This window comes from Phasianus colchicus, chromosome 32, assembly GCF_987193195.1.
Source record: "Phasianus colchicus chromosome 32, bPhaCol1.hap1.1, whole genome shotgun sequence".
In the NCBI taxonomy this organism is placed as follows: Eukaryota; Metazoa; Chordata; class Aves; order Galliformes; family Phasianidae; genus Phasianus; species Phasianus colchicus.
The window spans coordinates 2,802,180-2,823,429 of record NC_143467.1 but is presented as its reverse complement, the minus strand read 5'-3'; the positions used below and the strand labels follow the sequence as shown (position 1 = coordinate 2,823,429).

Genomic DNA, 21,250 nt, shown 5'->3' with positions numbered 1-21,250 from the left:
GGACCCATAGAGACCCCATAAAAACCCCATAGGGACCCATAGTGCCCCGTAGAGACCCATAAAAGCCCCATAGGGACCCCATAAAAACCCCACAGGGACCCATAGTGACCCATAGTGCCCCAGAGAGACCCCATAAAAACCCCATAGGGACCCATAGGGACCCCATAAGACCCCATGTGGACCAATAGAGATCCCATAAAAACCCCATAGTGCCCCATAGAGACCCATAAAAACCCCATAGAAACCCATAGTGACCCCATAAGACCCCATAGAGACCCATAGAGACCCCATAAAAACCCCATAGGGATCCATAGAGACCCCGTAGGACCCCATAAATACCCCATAGTGCCCCATAGAGACCCCATAAAAACCCCCAGCCCCACATCCCACCCCATATCCTGACCCCCAGCCCCACATCCCACCCCATATCCTGACCCCCAGCCCCACATCCCACCCCATATCCTGACCCCCAGCCCCATATCCTGACCCCCAGCCCCATATCCCCCCCGATATCCCCCCCAGCCCCACATCCCACCCCATATCCCACCCCATATCCTGACCCCCAGCCCCATATCCTGACCCCCAGCCCCACATCCCACCCCATATCTCCCCCAGCCCCATATCTCCCCCAGCCCCATATCTCCCCCAGCCCCATATCTCCCCCAGCCCCATATCCTCACCCCATATCCTCACCCCATATCCTCACCCCATATCCTCACCCCATATCCTCACCCCATATCCTCACCCCATATCCTCACCCCATATCCTCACCCCATATCCTCACCCCATATCCTCACCCCATATCCTCACCCCATATCCTCACCCCATATCCCCCCACCCCACATCCTACCCCATATCCCACCTCCCCATATCCTCACCCCATATCCCACCCCATATCCTCCCCCCCAGCCCCACATCCCCACCCCACATCCCACCCCATATCCCCCAGCCCCACATCCCACCCCACATCCTGACCCCCAGCCCCATATCCTGACCCCCAGCCCCACATCCCACCCCATATCCTGACCCCCAGCCCCATATCCTGACCCCCAGCCCCATATCCTCCTCCTCAGCCCCACATCCCACCCCACATCCTCCCCCCCAGCCCCATATCCCACCCCATATCTCCCCCAGCCCCACATCCCACCCCATATCCTCCCCCCCGCCCCATAGCCCCCCACCCCTCATCCCACCCCATATCCTGACCCCCAGCCCCATATCCTCCCCCCCAGCCCCACATCCCACCCCATATCCTGACCCCCAGCCCCATATCCTCCCCCCCAGCCCCTCATCCCACCCCATATCCTGACCCCCAGCCCCACATCCTCCCCCTCAGCCCCACATCCCCACCCCATATCCCACCCTACATCCCCAGCCTCACATCCCACCCCACATCCCCCCACCCCACATCCCCCCACCCCACATCCCCCCACCCCACATCCCCCCACCCCACATCCCCACCCCACATCCCCACCCCACATCCCCACCCCACATCCTCACCCCACATCCTCACCCCACATCCCCCCCCATATCCTCACCCCATATCCCACCCCACATCCCCCCACCCCACATCCCACCCCACATCCCACCCCACATCCCACCCCACATCCTCACCCCACATCCTCACCCCCCATATCCCACCCCATATCCCCCGGCCCCATATCCCACCCCACATCCCCCCCCATATCCCCGCACCCCACATCCTCACCCCACATCCCACCCCATATCCCCCCACCCCACATCCTCACCCCACATCCCACCCCACATCCTCACCCCACATCCTCACCCCACATCCCACCCCATATCCCCCCACCCCACATCCTCACCCCACATCCCACCCCACATCCTCACCCCACATCCTCACCCCACATCCCACCCCATATCCCCCCACCCCACATCCTCACCCCACATCCCACCCCACATCCTCACCCCACATCCTCACCCCACATCCCACCCCATATCCCCCCACCCCACATCCTCACCCCACATCCCACCCCACATCCTCACCCCACATCCTCACCCCACATCCTCACCCCCCCTCCCTGCCCCCCCAGTGGCCGCCATCCGTCAGCTGCTGGCCGTCGGCCCCACAGATGGGGACCCCGAGCCCCCCCCCGGATTTGGGGACGGGACTGGGGGGGGCAATGAAGGTATGGGGGGGGGCTGTGGGGTCTGTGGGGTCTGTGGGGTGGGATATGGGGGATATGGGGTGGGATGTGGGGATTTGGGGTCTGTGGGGTGGGATGTGGGGATATGGGGTGGGATATGGGGGGTATGGGGTGGGATGTGGGAGGTATGGGGTCTGTGGGGTGGGATATGGGGGTTATGGGGTGGGATGTGGGGGATATGGGGTCTGTGGGGTGGGATGTGGGGATATGGGGTGGGATATGGGGTCTGTGGGGTGGGATGTGGGGGATATGGGGGTTGTGGGGTGGGATATGGGGTGTATGGGGTGGGATGTGGGGATTTGGGGTCTATGGGGTGGGATATGGGGGATATGGGGTGGGATGTGGGGATTTGGGGGTTGTGGGGTGGGATATGGGGTCTGTGGGGTGGGATGTGGGGATTTGGGGTCTATGGGGTGCGATATGGGGTGGGATATGGGGTGTATGGGGTGGGATGTGGGAGGTATGGGGTTTGTGGGGTGGGATATGGGGGATATGGGGTGGGATGTGGGGATATGGGGTGGGATATGGGGGTTATGGGGTGGGATGTGGGGATTTGGGGTTATGGGGTGGGATATGGGGTGTATGGGGTGGGATGTGGGGATTTGGGGTCCATGGGGTGGGATATGGGGGGTATGGGGTGAGATGTGGGGATGTGGGGTCTGTGGGGTGGGATATGGGGGATATGGGGTGGGATGTGGGGGATATGGGGGTTGTGGGGTGGGATATGGGGTGTATGGGGTGAGATGTGGGAGGTATGGGGTCTGTGGGGTGGGATATGGGGGTTATGGGGTGGGATGTGGGGGATATGGGGTCTGTGGGGTGGGATGTGGGGATATGGGGTGGGATATGGGGTCTGTGGGGTGGGATATGGGGGTTATGGGGTGGGATGTGGGGATTTGGGGTCTATGGGGTGGGATATGGGGTTATGGGGTAAGATGTAGGGATGTGGGGTCTGTGGGGTGGGATGTGGGGATATGGGGTGGGATGTGGGGGATATGGGGCAGGGTATGGGGTCTGATGGGTCTGTGGGGTGGGATATTGGGGGTCCCTATGGGGTCTCCATGGGTCCCTATGGGTCTCTTTGGGGTTTTATGGGGTGCCTATGGGTCCCTATGGGGTTTTTATGGGATCCCTATGGGATCCTTATGGGTCTCTATGGGTCCCTATGGGGTTTTTATGGGGTTGTTATGTGTCCCTATGGGTCCCTATGGGTCCCTATAGGTCTCTATGGGGTTTTTATGGGGTCCCTATGGGTTCCTATGGGGTTTTTATGGGGTCTCTGTGGGTCCCTATGGGTCCCTATGGGTCCCTATGGGGTTTCCATGGGGTCCCTATGGTGTCTCTGTGGCCCCGCCCACATTCGCCCCGCCCCCTTTTTAGGCCCCGCCCACAACGGCTCAGGCCCCGCCCCTTCCGGCCCCGCCCCCTGCCTGGCCCCGCCCACCGTGGCGCGGCTGGAGGCGGAGCTTCGAGGCCTGGAGGCCGCGTTGGGGGCAATGAAGGTGAGCAGCGCCCCCTGCTGGTGGGGCTGGGACCCACAAGTGGGGGGTGGGACCCATAGATGTGGGGTGGGACCCATAAGTGGGGGGTGGGACCCATAAGTGGGGGGTGGGACCCATAGATGTGGGGTGGGACCCACAAGTGGGGGGTGGGACCCATAGATGTGGGGTGGGACCCACAAGTGGGGGGTGGGACCCATAGATGTGGGGTGGGACCCATAAGTGGGGGGTGGGACCCATAAGTGGGGGCTGGGACCCATAGATGTGGGGTGGGACCCACAAGTGGGGGGTGGGACCCATAGATGTGGGGTGGGACCCACAAGTGGGGGGTGGGACCCATAAGTGGGGGGTGGGACCCATAAGTGGGGGGTGGGACCCATAAGTGGGGGCTGGGACCCATAGATGTGGGGTGGGACCCACAAGTGGGGGGTGGGACCCACAAGTGGGTGGTGGGACCCATAGATGTGGGGTGGGACCCATAAGTGAGGGGTGGGACCCATAAGTGAGGGGTGGGACCCACAAGTGGGGGTTGGGACCCATAAGTGGGGGTTGGGACCCATAAGTGGGGGGTGGGAGCCATAGGTGTGGGGTGGGAGCCACAGATGGGGGGTGGGACCCACAGGTGGGGGGTGGGAGCCATAAATGGGGGGTGGGACCCACAGGTGGGGGGTGGGAGCCATAAATGGGGGGTGGGACCCACAAGTGGGGGGTGGGACCCATAAATGGGAGTTGGGACCCATAGATGTGGGGTGGGACTCACAAGTGGGGGGGGGGACCCATAGATGTGGGGTGGGACCCATAAGAGGGGGCTGGGAGCCATAGATGCGGGGTGGGACCCACAAGTGGGGGGTGGGACCCACAGATGTGGGGAGGGACCCATAAGTGTGGGGTGGGACCCATAAGTGTGGGGTGGGACCCATAGATGTGGGCTGGGACCCACAAGTGGGCGGTGGGAGCCATAGCGGATGTGTGGGGCTGCCCCATAGCAGATGTGTGGGGCTGCCCCATAGCGGATGTGTGGGGCTGCCCTATAGGAGACGTGTGGGGCTGCCCCATAGCTGACGTGTGGGGCTGCCCCATAGCGGATGTGTGGGGTGGGACCCATAGTGAATATGGGGGGCTGCACCATAGGAGATGTGTGGGGCTGCCCCATAGCTGACGTGTGGGGCTGCCCCATAGCAAATGTGTGGGGTGGGACCCATAGTGAATATGGGGGGCTGCCCCATAGCGGATGTGTGGGGCTGCCCCATAGCAGATGCGTGGGGCTGCCCCATAGCAGATGTGTGGGGTGGGACCCATAGCAAACGTGTGGGGCTGCCCCATAGCGGATGTGTGGGGTGGGACCCATTGGGGCTGCCCCATAGCAAACGTGTGGGGCTGCCCCATAGCAAATGTGTGGGGCTGCCCTATAGGAGATGTGTGGGGCTGCCCCATAGCAGATGTGTGGGGCTGCCCCATAGGTTTTGGAGGACGATTATTGGAGGCTGCGGGATTTGCTGCGCAGGGAGAGCAGCAGCACCTGAGGTGGGGGGCGGGGGGGGGAGATGTGGGGCTGAGGATGTGGGGCGGAGGGGGGGAGATGTGGGGCTGAGGATGTGGGGCGGAGGGGGGGAGATGTGGGGCTGAAGATGTGGGGCGGAGGGGGGGAGATGTGGGGCTGAGGATGTGGGGCGGAGGGGGGGAGATGTGGGGCGGAGGATTTGGGGCGGAGGGGGGGAGATGTGGGGCTGAGGATGTGGGGCAGGGGGGGAGATGTGGGGCTGAGGATGTGGGGCGGGGGGGGGGAGTTGTGGGGCGGGGGGGGAGATGTGGGGCTGAGGATGTGGGGCAGAGGGGGGGAGATGTGGGGCTGAGGATGTGGGGCAGAGGGGGGGAGATGTGGGGCTGAGGATGTGGGGCGGAGGGGGGAGATGTGGGGCTGAGGATGTGGGGCGGGTGGGAGATGTGGGGCTGAGGATGTGGGGCGGAGGATTTGGGGCGGAGGGGGGGAGATGTGGGGCTGAGGATGTGGGGCGGAGGGGGGGAGATGTGGGGCTGAAGATGTGGGGCGGAGGGGGGGAGATGTGGGGCTGAGGATGTGGGGCGGAGGGGGGGAGATGTGGGGCGGAGGATTTGGGGCGGAGGGGGGGAGATGTGGGGCTGAGGATGTGGGGCAGGGGGGGAGATGTGGGGCTGAGGATGTGGGGCGGGGGGGGGGGAGTTGTGGGGCGGGGGGGGAGATGTGGGGCTGAGGATGTGGGGCAGAGGGGGGGAGATGTGGGGCTGAGGATGTGGGGCGGAGGGGGGAGATGTGGGGCTGAGGATGTGGGGCGGGTGGGAGATGTGGGGCTGAGGATGTGGGGCGGAGGATTTGGGGCGGAGGGGGGGAGATGTGGGGCTGAGGATGTGGGGCGGAGGGGGGGAGATGTGGGGCTGAGGATGTGGGGGGCAGGGGGGGGAGATGTGGGGCTGAGGATGTGGGGCGGGGGGGGGAGATGTGGGGCTGAGGATGTGGGGCAGGGGGGGGAGATGTGGGGCTGAGGATGTGGGGCGCAGGGGGGGAGATGTGGGGCTGAAGATGTGGGGCGGGGGGGGAGATGTGGGGCTGAGGATGTGGGGCGGGGGGGGAGATGTGGGGCTGAGGATGTGGGGCGGAGGGGGGAGATGTGGGGCTGAGGATGTGGGGCGGAGGGGGGAGATGTGGGGCTGAGGATGTGGGGCGGAGGGGGGGAGATGTGGGGCTGAGGATGTGGGGCGGGGGGGAGATGTGGGGCTGAGGATGTGGGGCGGGGGGGAGATGTGGGGCTGAGGATGTGGGGCTGGGGGGGGGAGATGTGGGGCTGAGGATGTGGGGCGGAGGGGGGGAGATTTGGGGCAGAGGATGTGGGGCGAAGGGGAAAGATGTGGGGCTGAAGATGTGGGGCGGAGGGGGGGAGATGTGGGGCTGAGGATGTGGGGCGGGGGATGGGGGGGTGTGGGGTGGAGGATGGGGGGTGGGAGATGTGGGGCAGACGATGTGGGGCGGGGGATGGGTGGGGGATGTGGGGCGGAGGATGTGGGGCAGGGGATGGGGTGGGAGTTGAGGGGTGGGCGGTGGGGGGGGGACATGGGGGGGATGTGGGGCAGGGGATGGGGGCGGAGGGATCTATGGGGTGGGTGCTATGGGGTGGAGGATCTATGGGGCACTGGGCGCTGTGGGGCAGAGGGATCTATGGGTGGGCGCTATGGGGTGGAGGATCTATGGGGCGGGCGCTATGGGGTGGAGGATCTATGGGGCGGGCGCTATGGGGCAGAGGGATCTATGGGGCAGGCGCTATGGGGTGGAGGATCTATGGGGCACTGGGCGCTGTGGGGCAGAGGGATCTATGGGGTGGGCGCTATGGGACGGAGGATCTATGGGGCACTGGGCGCTGTGGGGCAGAGGGATCTATGGGGCGGGCGCTATGGGGTGGAAGGATCTGTGGGGTGGGCGCTATGGGGCAGAGGGATCTGTGGGGTGGGCGCTATGGGGCGGGTGCTATGGGGCAGAGGGATCTATGGGGCAGAGGGATCTATGGGGCGGGTGCTATGGGGCGGTGGGATCTGTGGGGTGGGCGCTATGGGGCAGAGGGATCTATGGGGTGGGCGCTATGGGGCAGAAGGATCTATGGGGCGGGCAATATGGGGAGGAGGGATCTATGGGGTGGGCGCTATGGGGCAGAGGGATCTGTGGGGTGGGCGCTATGGGGCGGAGGGATCTATGGGGCGGGCGCTATGGGGTGGGGGGATCTGTGGGGTCACTTCTGGGTCCTGACCCACATCTCCTCCCCCACAGCTGCCCTATGGAAGATCCGGCCCTGCTTCCATTCTTCTGTGGGGCTGCCCCACAACCACGGCCTGCCCCACACATCCCTGCCCCTTAAGTGCCTCCGTCCCTTAAGTGCCTCCGTCCCTTAAGTGCCTCTGCCCCATAAGTGTCTGCCCCATAAGTGCCTCTGCCCCATAAGTGTCTCTGCCCCATAAGTGCCTCCGCCCCATAAGTGCCTCTGTCCCACACATCCCTGCCCCATAAGTGCCTCCGCCCCACACCTCCCTGCCCCATAAGTGCCTCCGCCCCATAAGTGCCTCCGCCCCATAAGTGCCTCCGCCCCATAAGTGCCTCTGCCCCATAAGTGCCTCCACCCCATAAGTCTCTGCCCCACACCTCCCTGCCCCATAAGTGCCTCCGCCCCATAAGTGCATCTGCCCCACACATCCCTGCCCCATAAGTGCCTCTGCCCCATAAGTGCCTCCACCCCATAAGTCTCTGCCCCACACCTCTCTACCCCATAAGTGTCTCTGCCCCACACCTCCCTGCCCCATAAGTGCCTCCGCCCCATAAGTGCCTCTGCCCCACACATCCCTGCCCCATAAGTGCCTCCGCCCCATAAGTGCCTCCGCCCCATAAGTGCCTCTGCCCCATAAGTGCCTCTGCCCCATAAGTGTCTCTGCCCCATAAGTGCCTCCGCCCCATAAGTGCCTCTGCCCCACACATCCCTGCCCCATAAGTGTCTCCGCCCCATAAGTGCCTCTGCCCCACACATCCCTGCCCCATAAGTATATCCACCCCATAAATTCCTCCGCCCCATAAGTGCCTCCGCCCCACACATCCCTGCCCCATAAGTGCCTCCGCCCCATAAGTGCATCTGCCCCACACATCCCTGCCCCATAAGTGCCTCCGCCCCATAAGTACCTCCACCCCATAAGTACCTCCGCCCCACACATCCCTGCCCCATAAGTGCCTCTGCCCCATAAGTGCATCCGCCCCATAAGTCTCCGCCCCACACCTCCCTGCCCCATAAGTGCCTCCGCCCCATAAGTGCCTCCGCCCCACACATCCCTGCCCCATAAGTGCCTCTGCCCCATAAGTGCCTCCACCCCATAAGTCTCTGCCCCACACCTCTCTACCCCATAAGTGCCTCCGCCCCATAAGTGTCTCTGCCCCACACCTCCCTGCCCCATAAGTGCCTCCGCCCCATAAGTGCCTCCACCCCATAAGTCTCTGCCCCACACCTCTCTACCCCATAAGTGCCTCCGCCCCATAAGTGTCTCTGCCCCACACCTCCCTGCCCCATAAGTGCCTCCGCCCCATAAGTACCTCCGCCCCATAAGTGCCTCTGCCCCATAAGTGCCTCCGCCCCACACATCCCTGCCCCATAAGTGCCTCCGCCCCATAAGTGCATCTGCCCCACACATCCCTGCCCCATAAGTGTCTCCGCCCCATAAGTACCTCTGCCCCATAAGTGTCTCCGCCCCTTAAGTACCTCCACCCCATAAGTGCCTCTGCCCCACACATCCCTGCCCCATAAGTGCCTCTGCCCCATAAGTGCATCCGCCCCATAAGTCTCCGCCCCACACATCCCTGCCCCATAAGTGCCTCCGCCCCATAAGTACCTCTGCCCCATAAGTGCCTCCGCCCCATAAGTCTCTCCGCCCCATAAGTGCCTCCGCCCCACACCTCCCTGCCCCACAAGTGCCCGCATGCCCGCTATGGGGCAGCCCCCCAGATCCTTTATGGGGCAGCCCCACATCCCCGCTGTGGGTCCCGCCCCACACTTGTGGGTCCGGGAAAGAAAACCAGAAATGCTGGAAACGTTTGGGGTTTTTTTTTTTTGGGGGGGGGGGGGGGGGCGGCGCATTTTGGGGCCAAAACCCCCAAATTTGGGTCCGACCCCAAATCAATGAAACCCCCCCCAAAAAAAAATCCCATAAAGGCTGAAAATGGCGTCGATTTTTTGGGGTGAATTTGGGGCTTTTTGGGGGAAATCGGGTGACGCAACGGGGGGACATTTGGGGACGATTTGGTGGCGCTTCGGGGTTACGTGGGGACACTTTGGGGTCACGTGGGGACACTTTGTGGTCACGTGGGGACACTTTGGGGACACTTTGGTGGCACTTTGGGGTCACGTGGGGACATTTGGGGTCACATGGGGACAATTTGGGGTCACGTGGGGACACTTTGGGGTCATGTGGGGACATTTGGGGTCACGTGGGGACACTGGGGTCACGTGGGGACACTTTGGGGTCACGTGGGGACATTTGGGGACACTGGTGGCGCTTTGGGGTCACGTGGGGACATTTGGGGTCACGTGGGGACAATTTGGGGACATTTGGGGTCACGTGGTGACACTTTGGGGTCACGTGGGGACAATTGGGGACATTTGGGGACGATTTGGTGGCGCTTCGGGGTCACGTGGGGACATTTGGGGACACTGGTGGCGCTTTGGTGTCTCGTGGGGACAATTTGGGGTCACGTGGGGACAATTTGGGGACATTTGGGGTCACGTGGGGACACTTTGGGGTCACGTGGGGACATTTGGGGACAATTTGGTGGCGCTTTGGGGTCACGTGGGGACATTTGGGGTCACGTGGGGACAATTTGGGGACATTTGGGGTCACGTGGGGACATTTGGGGACGATTTGGTGGCGCTTTGGGGCCATTTGGGGACATTTGGGGTCACGTGGGGACATTTGGGGACATTTGGGGTCACGTGGGACACTTTGGGGTCACGTGGGGACAATTTGGGGTCACGTGGGGACATTTGGGGTCACGTGGGGACAATTTGGGGACATTTGGGGTCACGTGGGGACACTTTGGGGTCACGTGGGGACAATTTGGGGACATTTGGGGACACTTTGGTGGCGCTTTGGGGTCACGTGGGGACACTTTGGGGTCACGTGGGGACAATTTGGGGACATTTGGGGACACGTGGGGACATTTGGGGACACTTTGGTGGCACTTTGGGGTCATGTGGGGACATTTGGGGAAACTTGGGGACATTTGGGGACGATTTGGTGGCGCTTCGGGGTCACGTGGGGACATTTGGGGTCACGTGGGGACATTTGGGGACAATTGGGGTCACGTGGGGACACTTTGGGGTCACGTGGGGACAATTTGGGGACATTTGGGGTCACGTGGGGACATTTGGGGACAATTGGGGACATTTGGGGACGATTTGGTGGGGCTTCGGGGTCACGTGGGGACATTTGGGGTCACGTGGGGACAATTTGGGGACACTTTGGTGGCACTTTGGGGTCATTTGGGGTCACATGGGGACAATTTGGGGACATTTGGGGCACTTTGGGGACATTTGGGGTCACGTGGGGACACTTTGGGGTCACGTGGGGACAATTTGGGGACACTTTGGTGGCGCTTCGGGGTCACGTGGGGTCACGTGGGGACAATTGGGGACATATGGGGTCACGTGGGGACATTTGGGGACAATTTGGTGGCGCTTTGGGGTCACGTGGTTACACTTTGGGGTCACCTGGGGACATTTGGGGACAATTTGGTGGCGCTTTGGGGCCATTTGGGGACATTTGGGGTCACGTGGGGACACTTTGGGGTCACGTGGGGACAATTTGGGGACATTTGGGATCACGTGGGGACATTTGGGGTCACGTGGGGACATTTGGGGACATTTGGGGACAATTTGGGGTCATTTCAGGACACTTTGGGGTCACGTGTGGACACTGGGGACATTTGGTGGCACTTTGGGGTCACATGGGGACATTTGGGGTCACGTGGGGGCATTTGGGGACAATTGGGGACAATTGGGGACATTTGGGGATGATTTGGTGGCACTTCGGGGTCACGTGGGGACATTTGGGGTCACGTGGGGACACTTTGGGGACAATTGGGGACATTTGGGGACATTGGGTGGCACTTTGGAGTCACGTGGGGACATTTGGGGACACGTTGGTGGCACTTTGGGGTCATTTCGGGACACTTTTGGGGTCACGTGGGGACATTTGGGGACGTTTGGGGACACTGGGTGGCGCTTTGGGGACATCGGGAGAATTTGGGGACATCAGGGGACACTTTGGGGACACTTGGAGACATTTGGGGACAATTTGGTGGCGCTTTGGGGTCATTTGGGGACACTTTGGGGAGAATTTGGGGACATTTGGGGTCACTTCGGGACACTTTGGTGGCATTTTGGTGACACTTGGGGACATTTGGGGACATCGGGTGGCACTTTGGGGACCTTTGGGGTCACTTGGGGACATTTGGGGTCACTTGGGGTCACATGGGGACATTTGGGGACATTTAGGGTCACTTGGGGACACTGGTGGCACTTTGGGGTCATTTGGGGACAGTTGGGGTCACTTGGGGTCACTTGGGGACATTTGGGGACATTTGGGGTCACTTGGGGACACTTTGGTGGCACTTTGGGGTCACTTGGGGTCACTTGGGGACACTTTGGTGGCACTTTGGGGTCATTTGGGGACAGTTGGGGTCACTTGGGGACACTTCGGGGTCACTTTGGGGTCACTTGGGGACATTTGGGGACATTTAGGGTCACTTGGGGACACTGGTGGCACTTTGGGGTCATTTGGGGACATTTGGGGACAGTTGGGGTCACTTGGGGACACTTTGGGGTCACTTTGGGGTCACTTGGGGACATTTGGGGACATTTGGGGTCACTTGGGGACACTTCGGTGGCACTTTGGGGTCACGTGGGGACATTTGGGGACATCACGTGACCCCGTAGGGGACGCTTTGGGGACACAGTGGTGGCACCCGGGGTCACTCGGGGTCATTCGGTGGCCCCGCCCACCGAAGGGGCGGAGCCTATGAGAAACCCCGCCCCCCCCCTTGCGAGGCTGAAGAAGAAGAATCGACCAATCAGAGCGTTGTCTCCGCCCCCTTTGCCGTGACGTCACCGCAGGAGGGCGGAGTCCTTTAATGAAGGGGGCGGGGCGTCCAGCGCGAGGGGGGGCGTGGCCAAAGGAGAGGCTCCGCCCCCAACCAAAGGGCTTATAGGAAAGCGACCAATCTCTGCGTCGGCCACGCCCCCTTTCGGTGACGTCACCGCTGGTGGGCGGGGCCACGAGCGAAGTGGGCGGAGCTTCGGGGCGGGTTTTCGGCTTTGGGGGCGTGGCCTCAGAGCTGGGCGACGGAGTAGGCGCTGGGGGGGGGTCAAAGGTCAGAGGTCAGAGGTCAAGGGGGGGTCCTGAATTGGGGGTCTTTATGCGGGGGTCCCAAAAGGGGGGGTCCGGAATTGGGGTCTTTATGGGGGGGCTGCAAAGGGGGGGTCCTAAATTGGGGTCTTTATGGGGGGCTCTAAAGGGGGGGGTCCTAAATTGGGGGTCTTTATGGGGGCGTCCTAAAAGGGGGGGTCCCAAAATGGGGGTCTTTATGGGGGGGTCCAAAGGGGGGGGGTCCCAAATTGGGGGTCTTTATGGGGGGGCTGCAAATGGGGGGTCCGGTATTGGGGTCTTTATGGGGGTGTCCTAAAAGGGGGGGGTCCTAAATTGGGGTCTTTATGGGGGGGCCAAAGGGGGGGTCCTAAATTGGGGGTCTGTATGGGGGGGTCCTAAAAGGGGGGGTCCGGAATTGGGGTCTTTATGGGGGTCTCAAAGGGGGGGTCCTAAATTGGGGTCTTTATGGGGGGGTCCTAAACGGGGGGGTCCTAAATTGGGGTCTTTATGGGGGGGCTCCAAACGGGGGGTCCCAAATTGGGGGTCTTTATGGGGGCGTCCTAAAAGGGGGGGTCCCAAAATGGGGGTCTTTATGGGGGGGTCCCAAAAGGGGGGGTCTGAAATTGGGGTCTTTATGGGGGGGTCCTAAAAGGGGGGTTCTGGAAGTGGGGTCTTTATGGGGGGCTCTAAAGGGGGGGGTCCTAAATTGGGGGTCTTTATGGGGGGGTCCAAAGGGGGGGTCCGGAATTGGGGTCTTTATGGGGGGGCTCTAAAGGGGGGGTCCGGAATTGGGGTCTTTATGGGGGGGCTCTAAAGGGGGGGTCCTAAATTGGGGTCTTTATGGGGGGGCTCCAAACGGGGGGTCCCAAATTGGGGGTCTTTATGGGGGCGTCCTAAAAGGGGGGGTCCGGAATTGGGGGTCTTTATGGGGGGGTCCCAAAAGGGGGGGTCCTAAATTGGGGTCTTTTTGGGGGGGCTCAAAGGGGGGGTCCTAAATTGGGGGTCTTATGGGGGGGCTGCAAAGGGGGGGGTCCTAAATTGGGGGTCTGTAGGGGGGGTCCCAAAAGGGGGGGTCCTAAATTGGGGTCTTTATGGGGGGGTCCAAAGGGGGGGTCCTAAATTGGGGGTCTTATGGGGGGGCTGCAAAGGGGGGGGTCCTAAATTGGGGGTCTGTAGGGGGGGTCCCAAAAGGGGGGGTCCTAAATTGGGGTCTTTATGGGGGGGTCCAAAGGGGGGGGTCCGGAATTGGGGGTTTTATGGGGGTCCCAATCGGGGAGGGGGGCGGGGGAGGGGGGGGGTCTTCAAGGTGTGGGGGGGTCGTCAATATTGGGGGGGGGGGGGGTTCTCTCACTTCTTCCTATTCCGGCCCCGACAGAGTGGGAACTTCCTCAATTTGCCGCCTGTTTTGGGGGGGGGGGGTAAATATTAATTGGGGGGGGGGCACCCATGGGTGGGGGTGAATGGGGGGGGTCCCGTTTATTTGAGGGGGGGTCACTCACGGTGACTTGGGGGGGTAAATATTGATTGGGGGGGGCACCCATGGGTGGGGGTGAATGGGGGGGGTCCCGTGTATTTGAGGGGGGGCCACTCATGGTGACTTGGGGGGGTTAAATATTAATTGGGGGGGGGGCACCCATGGGTGGGGGTGAATGGGGGGGGTCCCGTTTATTTGGGTGGGGGCCACTCACGGTGACTTGGGGGGGTATTAACTGGAGGGGGGGGCACCCATGGGTGGGGGTGATTGTGGGGGGGTCCCGTTTCTTTGGGGGGGGGCCACTCAGGGGGACTTGGGGGGGTATTAATTGGGGGGGGGGGCACCCATGGGTGGGGGTTAATTGGGGGGGGGGTCCCGTTTATTTGAGGGGGGCCACTCACGGTGACTTGGGGGGGTTAAATATTAATTGGGGGGGGAGGGCACCCATGGGTGGGGGTTAATTGGGGGGGGGTCCCGTTTATTTGAGGGGGGGTCCACTCACAGGCGATGACGGCGATCCCGGTGACGAAGAGGGCGGCCGCCACCACCAAACCCCATTGGCGCAGGGAGGCGTAGTCTGGGGGCGGGGCTAAGTCAGAGGGGGGGGCGTGGCCAAGGGTGGGATTGGCCAATGGGTGGGCAGGGAGGTAGGAATGGGAGGGGCGATGTGAGGGGGTGCGGCCGATGGGAGGGGCGGGGGCATAGGAAGTGGGCGGGGCGATGTGTGTAAGAGCAGCCAATGGGAGGACGAGACCGGTAGAGTAGGCGTGGCCTTGGAAGTGGGCGGGGCAATGTGAGCGGGTGCGGATAATGGGAGGGGCAGGGGCATAGGAAGTGGGCGGGGCGACGTGTGTAAGAGCAGCCAATGGGAGGACATGATCGGTGGAGTAGGCGTGGCCAATGAAGTGGGCGGGGCGATGTGAGCGGGTGCAGCCAATGGGATAAGCAGGGGCATAGGAAGTGGGCAGAGCGACGTGTGTAAGTGCAGCCAATGGGAGGACGAGACCAGTAGAGTGGGCGTGGCCAATGAAGTGGGCGGGGCGATGTGAGCGGGTGCGGCCAATGGGATGGGCAGGGGCATAGGAAGTGGGCGGGGCGACGTGTGAGAGCAGCCAATGGGAGGACGAGACCGGAAGAGTGGGCGTGGCCAGGGAAGAGGGCGGGGCGATGAGAGAGGGTGCGGACAATGGGAGGGGCGGGGGCATACGAAGTGGGCGGGGCGACGTGTGTAAGTGCAGCCAAAGGGAGGACGAGACCAGTAGAGTGGGCGTGGCCAATGAAGTGGGCGGGGCGACGTGAGCGGGTGCAGCCAAAAGGAGGGGCGGGGTCATAGGACGTGGGCGGGGCGACTTGAATAAGAGCAGCCAATGGGAAGACTTGACTGGTAGAGTAGGCGTGGCCAGGGAAGTGGGCGGGGCGGAGTAAGTGGGCGTGGTTATGGAAACGAGCGAGGTAACAGGATGGGCGTGGCCATATAAAGTGGGCGTGGCCGTGGAGTGATCGCGACCACGTGATCGTGGGGTGGGCGGGGCTACAGTAGTGGGCGGGGTCTTGGAGTGGGCGTAGCCAATGGAATGCTGGCCGTCATCGAGTGGGCGGAGCAATGGGAATGGGCTGGGCGATTTGATTGGTCGCGGTCGCGGGATGGGCGTGGCCACCGGATCGGGTTTGGGCAAAGGTTGGGCGTGGTCAACGGGATGCAGCCAATGGGAGCTTGAGGTCAGTTTGGGCGTGGCCAATCGGGCGCGGCCATTGAGTGGGAGTGGCCAATGGGTGGGCGTGGTCATTTGGTGGGGGCGTGGCTTGACTTGGGGGCGTGGCCTCACCGTATGAGAACTGCCGGCCATCGTCCAATGGGACGGCGTGGTCCGTGTGGGGGCGTGGCCTATCCGTGCCGGGGGGCGGGGCCACCGTAAGCTCCGCCTCCTTCGGGCCACGCCCGCTGATCTCAGGGTCCTCTGTGGGGGATTTGGGGGGTGGGAATTGGGCTGGGGGGGGGCTGGGAATGGGAGGGGGGCGTGAGGTTGGGGTTGGGGTTGGGGGGGTTGGCAATGGGGGGTTGGAAATGGGGTGGGGGGGGTTAAGAATGGGGTGGGGGGGTGGGAATGGGGGGGGTGGAAATGGGGTGGGGGGGTAAAGAATGGGGTGGGGGGGTGGGAATGGGGGGGGTGAAAATGGGGTGGGGGGGGTAAAGAATGGGGTGGGGGGCTGGAATGGGGGGGAAGGATTTAGGATGGGGGGTTAAGAATGGGGTGGGGGGTGGGAATGGGGGGGGTGGAAATGGGGTGGGGGGGTTAAGAATGGGGGGGGTGGGAATGGGGTGGTGGAAATGGGGTGGGGGTTAAGAATGGGGTGGGGGGTGGAAATGGGGTGGGGGGGGTGAAGAATGGGGTGGGGGGGTGGGAATGGGGGGATGGAAATGGGGTGGGGGTTAAGAATGGGGTGGGGGGTTGGGGATGGGAGGGGAAATGGGGTGGGGGGCTTAAGAATGGGGTGGGGGGTGGAAATGGGGTGGGGGGGGTGAAGAATGGGGTGGGGGGGTGGGAATGGGGGGATGGAAATGGGGTGGGGGTTAAGAATGGGGTGGGGGGTTGGGGATGGGAGGGGAAATGGGGTGGGGGGCTTAAGAATGGGGTGGGGGGGTGGGAATGGGGGGGGTGGAAATGGGGTGGGGGTTAAGAATGGGGTGGGGGGGTGGGGATGGGGGGGGAAATGGGGTGGGGAGCTTAAGAATGGGGTGGGGGGTGGAAATGGGGTGGGGGGGTTAAGAATGGGGGGGGTGGGAATGGGGTGGTGGAAATGGGGTGGGGGTTAAGAATGGGGTGGGGGGTGGAAATGGGGTGGGGGGGTGAAGAATGGGGTGGGGGGGTGGGAATGGGGGGGGTGGAAATGGGGTGGGGGTTAAGAATGGGGTGGGGGCTGGAATGGGGGGGTGGAAATGGGTTGGGGGTGTTAAGAATGGGGTGGGGGGGTGGGAATGGGGGGGGTGGAAATGGGGTGGGGGGCTTAAGAATGGGGGGAGTGGTAATGGGTTGGGGGGGTTAAGAATGGGGTGGGGGCTGGAATGGGGGGGAAGGATTTAGGGTGGGGGGTTAAGAATGGGGTGGGGGGATGGGGGGGTGGAAATGGGTTGGGGGTGTTAAGAATGGGGTGGGGGGGTGGGATTGGGGGGGTGGAAATGGGGTGGGGGGGTTAAGAATGGGGGGTTGAAGAATGGGGGGGTGGAAATGGGGTGGGGGGCTGTGAAGAATGGGGTGGGGGGGTGGGAATGGGGGGGGTGGAAATGGGTTGGGGGGGTTAAGAATGGGGGGGGTGGGAATGGGGGGGGTGGAAATGGGGGGGGTTAAGAATGGGGTGGGGGGTTGGGGATGGGGGGGGAAATGGGGTGGGGGGCTTAAGAATGGGGTGGGGGGTGGAAATGGGGTGGGGGGGGTGAAGAATGGGGTGGGGGGGTGGGAATGAGGGGGGGTGAAAATGGGGTTCGGGGGGTGAACAATGGGGTGGGGGGGTGGGGGTGGGGATGGGGGGGTTGGGGTGGGGGGTGGGAATGGGATGGGGGGGCAGAGAATGGGGTCGGAGGGGGGATGGGGGTGGGTTTGGGGGGTGGGAGTGGGGTGGGGGTTGGGAGTGGGGATGGGGGGGCTGAGAATGGGGTTGGGGGGGGATGGGGATGGGGTGGGGGGGTTGGGAATGGGGTTGGGGGTTAAGAATGGGGTGGGGGGGGTTGGGAGTGGGGATGGGGGAGGGTTGGGGTGGGGGCTGGGAATGGGATGGGGGGGGTGGGGTTGGGGGTTAAGAATGGGGTTGGGTGGGAGGGGGGTGGGGATGAGGGGGGGTTTGGGGTGGGGGGGGGTGGGAATGGGGTTGGAGGGGGTTAAGAATGGGGTGGGGGGGGTTGGGGATGTGGATGGGGGTGTTTTAGGGTGGGGGGTGGGAATGGGGTTGGGGGGGGATTGGGGATGGGGTGGGGGGGTTGGGAATGGGGTTGGGGGTTAAGAATGGGGTGGGGGGGGGGTTGGGAATGGGGTTGGGGGGAGATTTGGGGGGGGTGGGAATGGGATGGGGGGGGTGGGGGTGGGGATGAGGGGGGGTTTGGGGTGGGGGGGGGGTGGGAATGGGGTTGGAGGGGGTTAAGAATGGGGTGGGGGGGGGTGGGAATGGGGTGGGGGGGGGGCATTTGGGGTCACTCACTGCCTGACGGTGCCCCACTGCTGTCAGTGCTGGAGGGGTCTGGGCTGATGGGGGTCGTCTGCTCCTCTGGGGGGGGGGGGGGGGGGGTCACAGATCCCATTGCAACCAGTACAGACCAGTATGGTCCAGTATGGACTGGTATGGACCGGTACAGACCAGTATGGACCAGTGCCCCCCCCCTTCTCCCCTCCCCCCCCCCAGCACTTACCAGGCTCTGAGCTGTTTGTGGGTGTCACTGCAGTGGGGGTCGGGCTGCTTCCTGCTGGGGGGGGCGGGGGGGGGGCACACAGGTGACCCCAATGCACCCACCCCCCCCAAGCCCCCCTCCCGAACCCCATAAGTGCCCCCCAGGACCTCAATATCCCCCATCCCACGACCCCCATATCACCTCAGTGACCTCAATGTCCCCCCCCCCCCCAGGACCTCCATTACCCCCTGTGACACCGATGTCCCCCCCCAGCACCCCAATATCCCCCCCCCATGACTTCAATATCCCCATCAGGACCCCAATGACCCCCCCCAGAACCCCCAATACCCCAATGACACCCAGGACCCCCCCCCCATTTCCCCAGTGCCCCCCCAGAACCCCTCAATACCCCAATGACCCCCAAGACCCCCCCATTTCCCCAGTGCCCCCCCCCCAGGACTCCCCAATCCCCTCAAAGACCCCCCCAGGATCCCAATATCCCCCCCCCCCAGGACCTCCCACTACCCCCAATGACCCCCAAGACCCCCCCAGCACCCTAATATCCCCCCCCAGGGCATCCCATGACCCCCAAAGACCCCCCCCAGGACCCCAATGTCCCCCCCAGAACCCCCCAATACCCCAATGACACCCAGGACCCCCCCATTTCCCCAGTGCCCCCCCCCCAGGACTCCCCAATCCCCTCAAAGACCCCCCCAGGACCCCAATATTCCCCCCCCCGAATCCCCCAATACCCCAATGACCCCCAAGACCCCCCCAGCACCCCAATATCCCCCCCATGACCCCCAAAGACCCCCAAGCCCCCCCCCAGTACCCCAATACTCCCCCCCCCCCACCTCACGACTTCAATATGCCCCCCCACGACCCCCCCCCCCAGAAGCTCCCCCCCAAACCTTCACTCCGATCCAGGGCGATGCTCAGGGCCAGGAACCAAATGGGGAATGGGATCTGGTTGGGGGGGGGACATACACACAATTTGGGGGGGGGAAAGGGGGGGCAGTTGGGCTGGGGGGGTCCTGATGGAATGGGGATGGAAGGGGGGGGTCAGGGGGGAGCCTTAAATTATGGGGAGGGGGGGTCCATGTGTTTGGGGTGGGGGTGGGGGGGGGGAAGGTGTTGGGGATGGGTTCCAAAAATTGGGGATAGGGAGGATGGGGGGGGTCCTAAAGAGGGGGGGGGGTCCTAAATTTGGGAGATGGGGGGGGATCCATTTTTGTGGGGTGGGGGGAGGCAGATATTGGGGTTGGGGGGGAGCTTAAATTATGGGGGGGGGAATCTGTGTGTATGGGATGGGGGGGGAAAGGTGATGGGGGGGGGGGAGAGGGGTCACAAAAATTGGGGATTGGAGGGGGGGGGTCCTAAATTTGGGGTCAGAAGTGACCCACGTGTCTGGGATGGGGTGGGGGGGGGGTAGAATATCGTGGATGGGGGGGGGATCAGACATGGGGATAAAGCTGGGGGGGTTGGGGGGGACAGGACGCAAAATTTGGGGACAAGTCGGATGGGGGGGCGGTGGGGGGGGGGGTCAGATTAGGGAGAGTGGGCCCCAATGCTTCCGGATGCAGTGAGGAGGGGGGGGGGAAGCGGGGGGGGGGGCCTCCCTTTTCTAACGGCTCAGAGTGACGGGGACGGATACAGGCGGACGTGGAGGACCCCACAGGTTGGGGACAGGCGGAGGACCCCAATGTTGGGGTGTTGGGGGTTTGGGGGGGGGGGAGGGGGGGGGACAGGGCCAGCTTACCCTCATGGCGCTGCGGAACGATGGGGACGGAGCTGGGGGGGGGAACAAGGGGGGGGGCAGCTCCACCCTACAGGAAATCCTGCGGAGGCTGAGAGCGGCTGTTCATGTTGTGTGTCACCCCCGGGGGGGGGTCGGGTGTGGGGTGATGTGGGGCTGCGGTGGCACTGGGGACTCTAATGTGGGGGGGTCCTCCAAACGCCCCCATCCTGAGTCCTCCAAACAGCTCCATCCGGAGTCCTCCAAACAACCCGGTCCTGAGTCCTCCAGGAAGCCCCATCCGGAGTTCTGCAAACATCCCAATGTCTGGGTCCTCCAAACGCCCCAATCTGGAGTCCTCCAAACAGCCCAGACGTGAGTCCTCCAAACAGCCCCACCCTGAGCCCTCCAAACATCCCAGTCCTGAGTCCTCCAAACAGCCCCACCCTGAGTCCTCCAAACAGCCCCACCCTGAGTCCTCCAAACAGCTCCATTCTGAGTCCTCCAGACATACCAACACCTGGGTCCTCCAAGCGTCCTGATTTGGAGTCCTCCAAACAACCCCATCCTGAGTCCTCCAAACACCTGAAATCTGAGTTTCCCCAAACTCAGCCTCCTTGGTTCTCTGAATTTGTATTCCTTGGTCCTCCAAACCTAGATTCTATGGTCCTCCAAACACCCCCAACCATGGGTCCTCCAACCCCTGGACTCATTAGTCCTCCAAACACCTCCACAATTGCGTCCTCCAACCCCTGGACTCGTTAGTCCTCCAAACACCCCCAAACCAACTCCTGGACTCGTTAGTCTTCCAAACACCCCCAAAGTTGAGTCCTCCAACCCCTGGACTCGTTAGTCCTCCAGACACCCCAACCTTGGGTCCTCCAAACACCCAGACTTTTTGATCCTCTGAATCTGGGCTCGTTAGTCCTCCAAACACTCCCAACCATGGGTCCTCCAACCCCTGGACTCGTTAGTCCTCCAGACACCCCCAAAACTGGGTCCTCCAACCCCTGGACTCGTTAGTCCTCCAGACACCCCCAAAACTGGGTCCTCCAACCCCTGGACTCGTTAGTC

The 21,250-nt window shown here is 62.8% G+C and overlaps 2 protein-coding genes across 4 annotated transcripts in view; one reads left to right on the top strand and one right to left on the bottom strand.

Moving 5' to 3' along the window:
* ARHGEF1 (Rho guanine nucleotide exchange factor 1) overlaps nt 1-9,280 on the top strand; it is an 84,312-nt gene extending 75,032 nt beyond the window's left edge. Inside the window, exons 31-34 of the mRNA XM_090128079.1 lie at nt 2,055-2,150; nt 3,549-3,670; nt 5,128-5,191; nt 7,461-9,280. Of these exons, the coding sequence (XP_089984205.1) occupies nt 2,055-2,150; nt 3,549-3,670; nt 5,128-5,190 (281 nt within the window). The 3' untranslated portion in view covers nt 5,191; nt 7,461-9,280. The remainder of the gene's footprint in view (nt 1-2,054; nt 2,151-3,548; nt 3,671-5,127; nt 5,192-7,460) is intronic.
* A 2,788-nt stretch (nt 9,281-12,068) lies between these two features.
* LOC149914062 (uncharacterized) lies at nt 12,069-20,430 on the bottom strand. Of its 3 annotated transcripts, XM_090128205.1 has the most exons (8): nt 20,201-20,301; nt 19,353-19,407; nt 18,463-18,516; nt 18,255-18,320; nt 15,890-16,021; nt 14,566-14,640; nt 13,941-13,989; nt 12,453-12,576 (listed from the first exon to the last, which is right to left on the bottom strand). In XM_090128205.1, the coding sequence occupies exons 1-8, from the start codon at nt 20,204-20,206 to the stop codon at nt 12,552-12,554; spliced, it is 462 nt and encodes a 153-aa protein (XP_089984331.1). In that variant the 5' UTR covers nt 20,207-20,301; the 3' UTR covers nt 12,453-12,551. The 3 variants fall into 3 exon arrangements, with proteins under 3 accessions (XP_089984329.1, XP_089984330.1, XP_089984331.1); XM_090128203.1 differs by lacking the exon at nt 13,941-13,989 and having other exon boundaries at nt 12,069-12,576; nt 20,201-20,430; XM_090128204.1 differs by lacking the exon at nt 13,941-13,989 and having other exon boundaries at nt 12,069-12,576; nt 18,463-18,513; nt 20,201-20,430.
* Between the last annotated feature and the right edge of the window lie 820 nt (nt 20,431-21,250).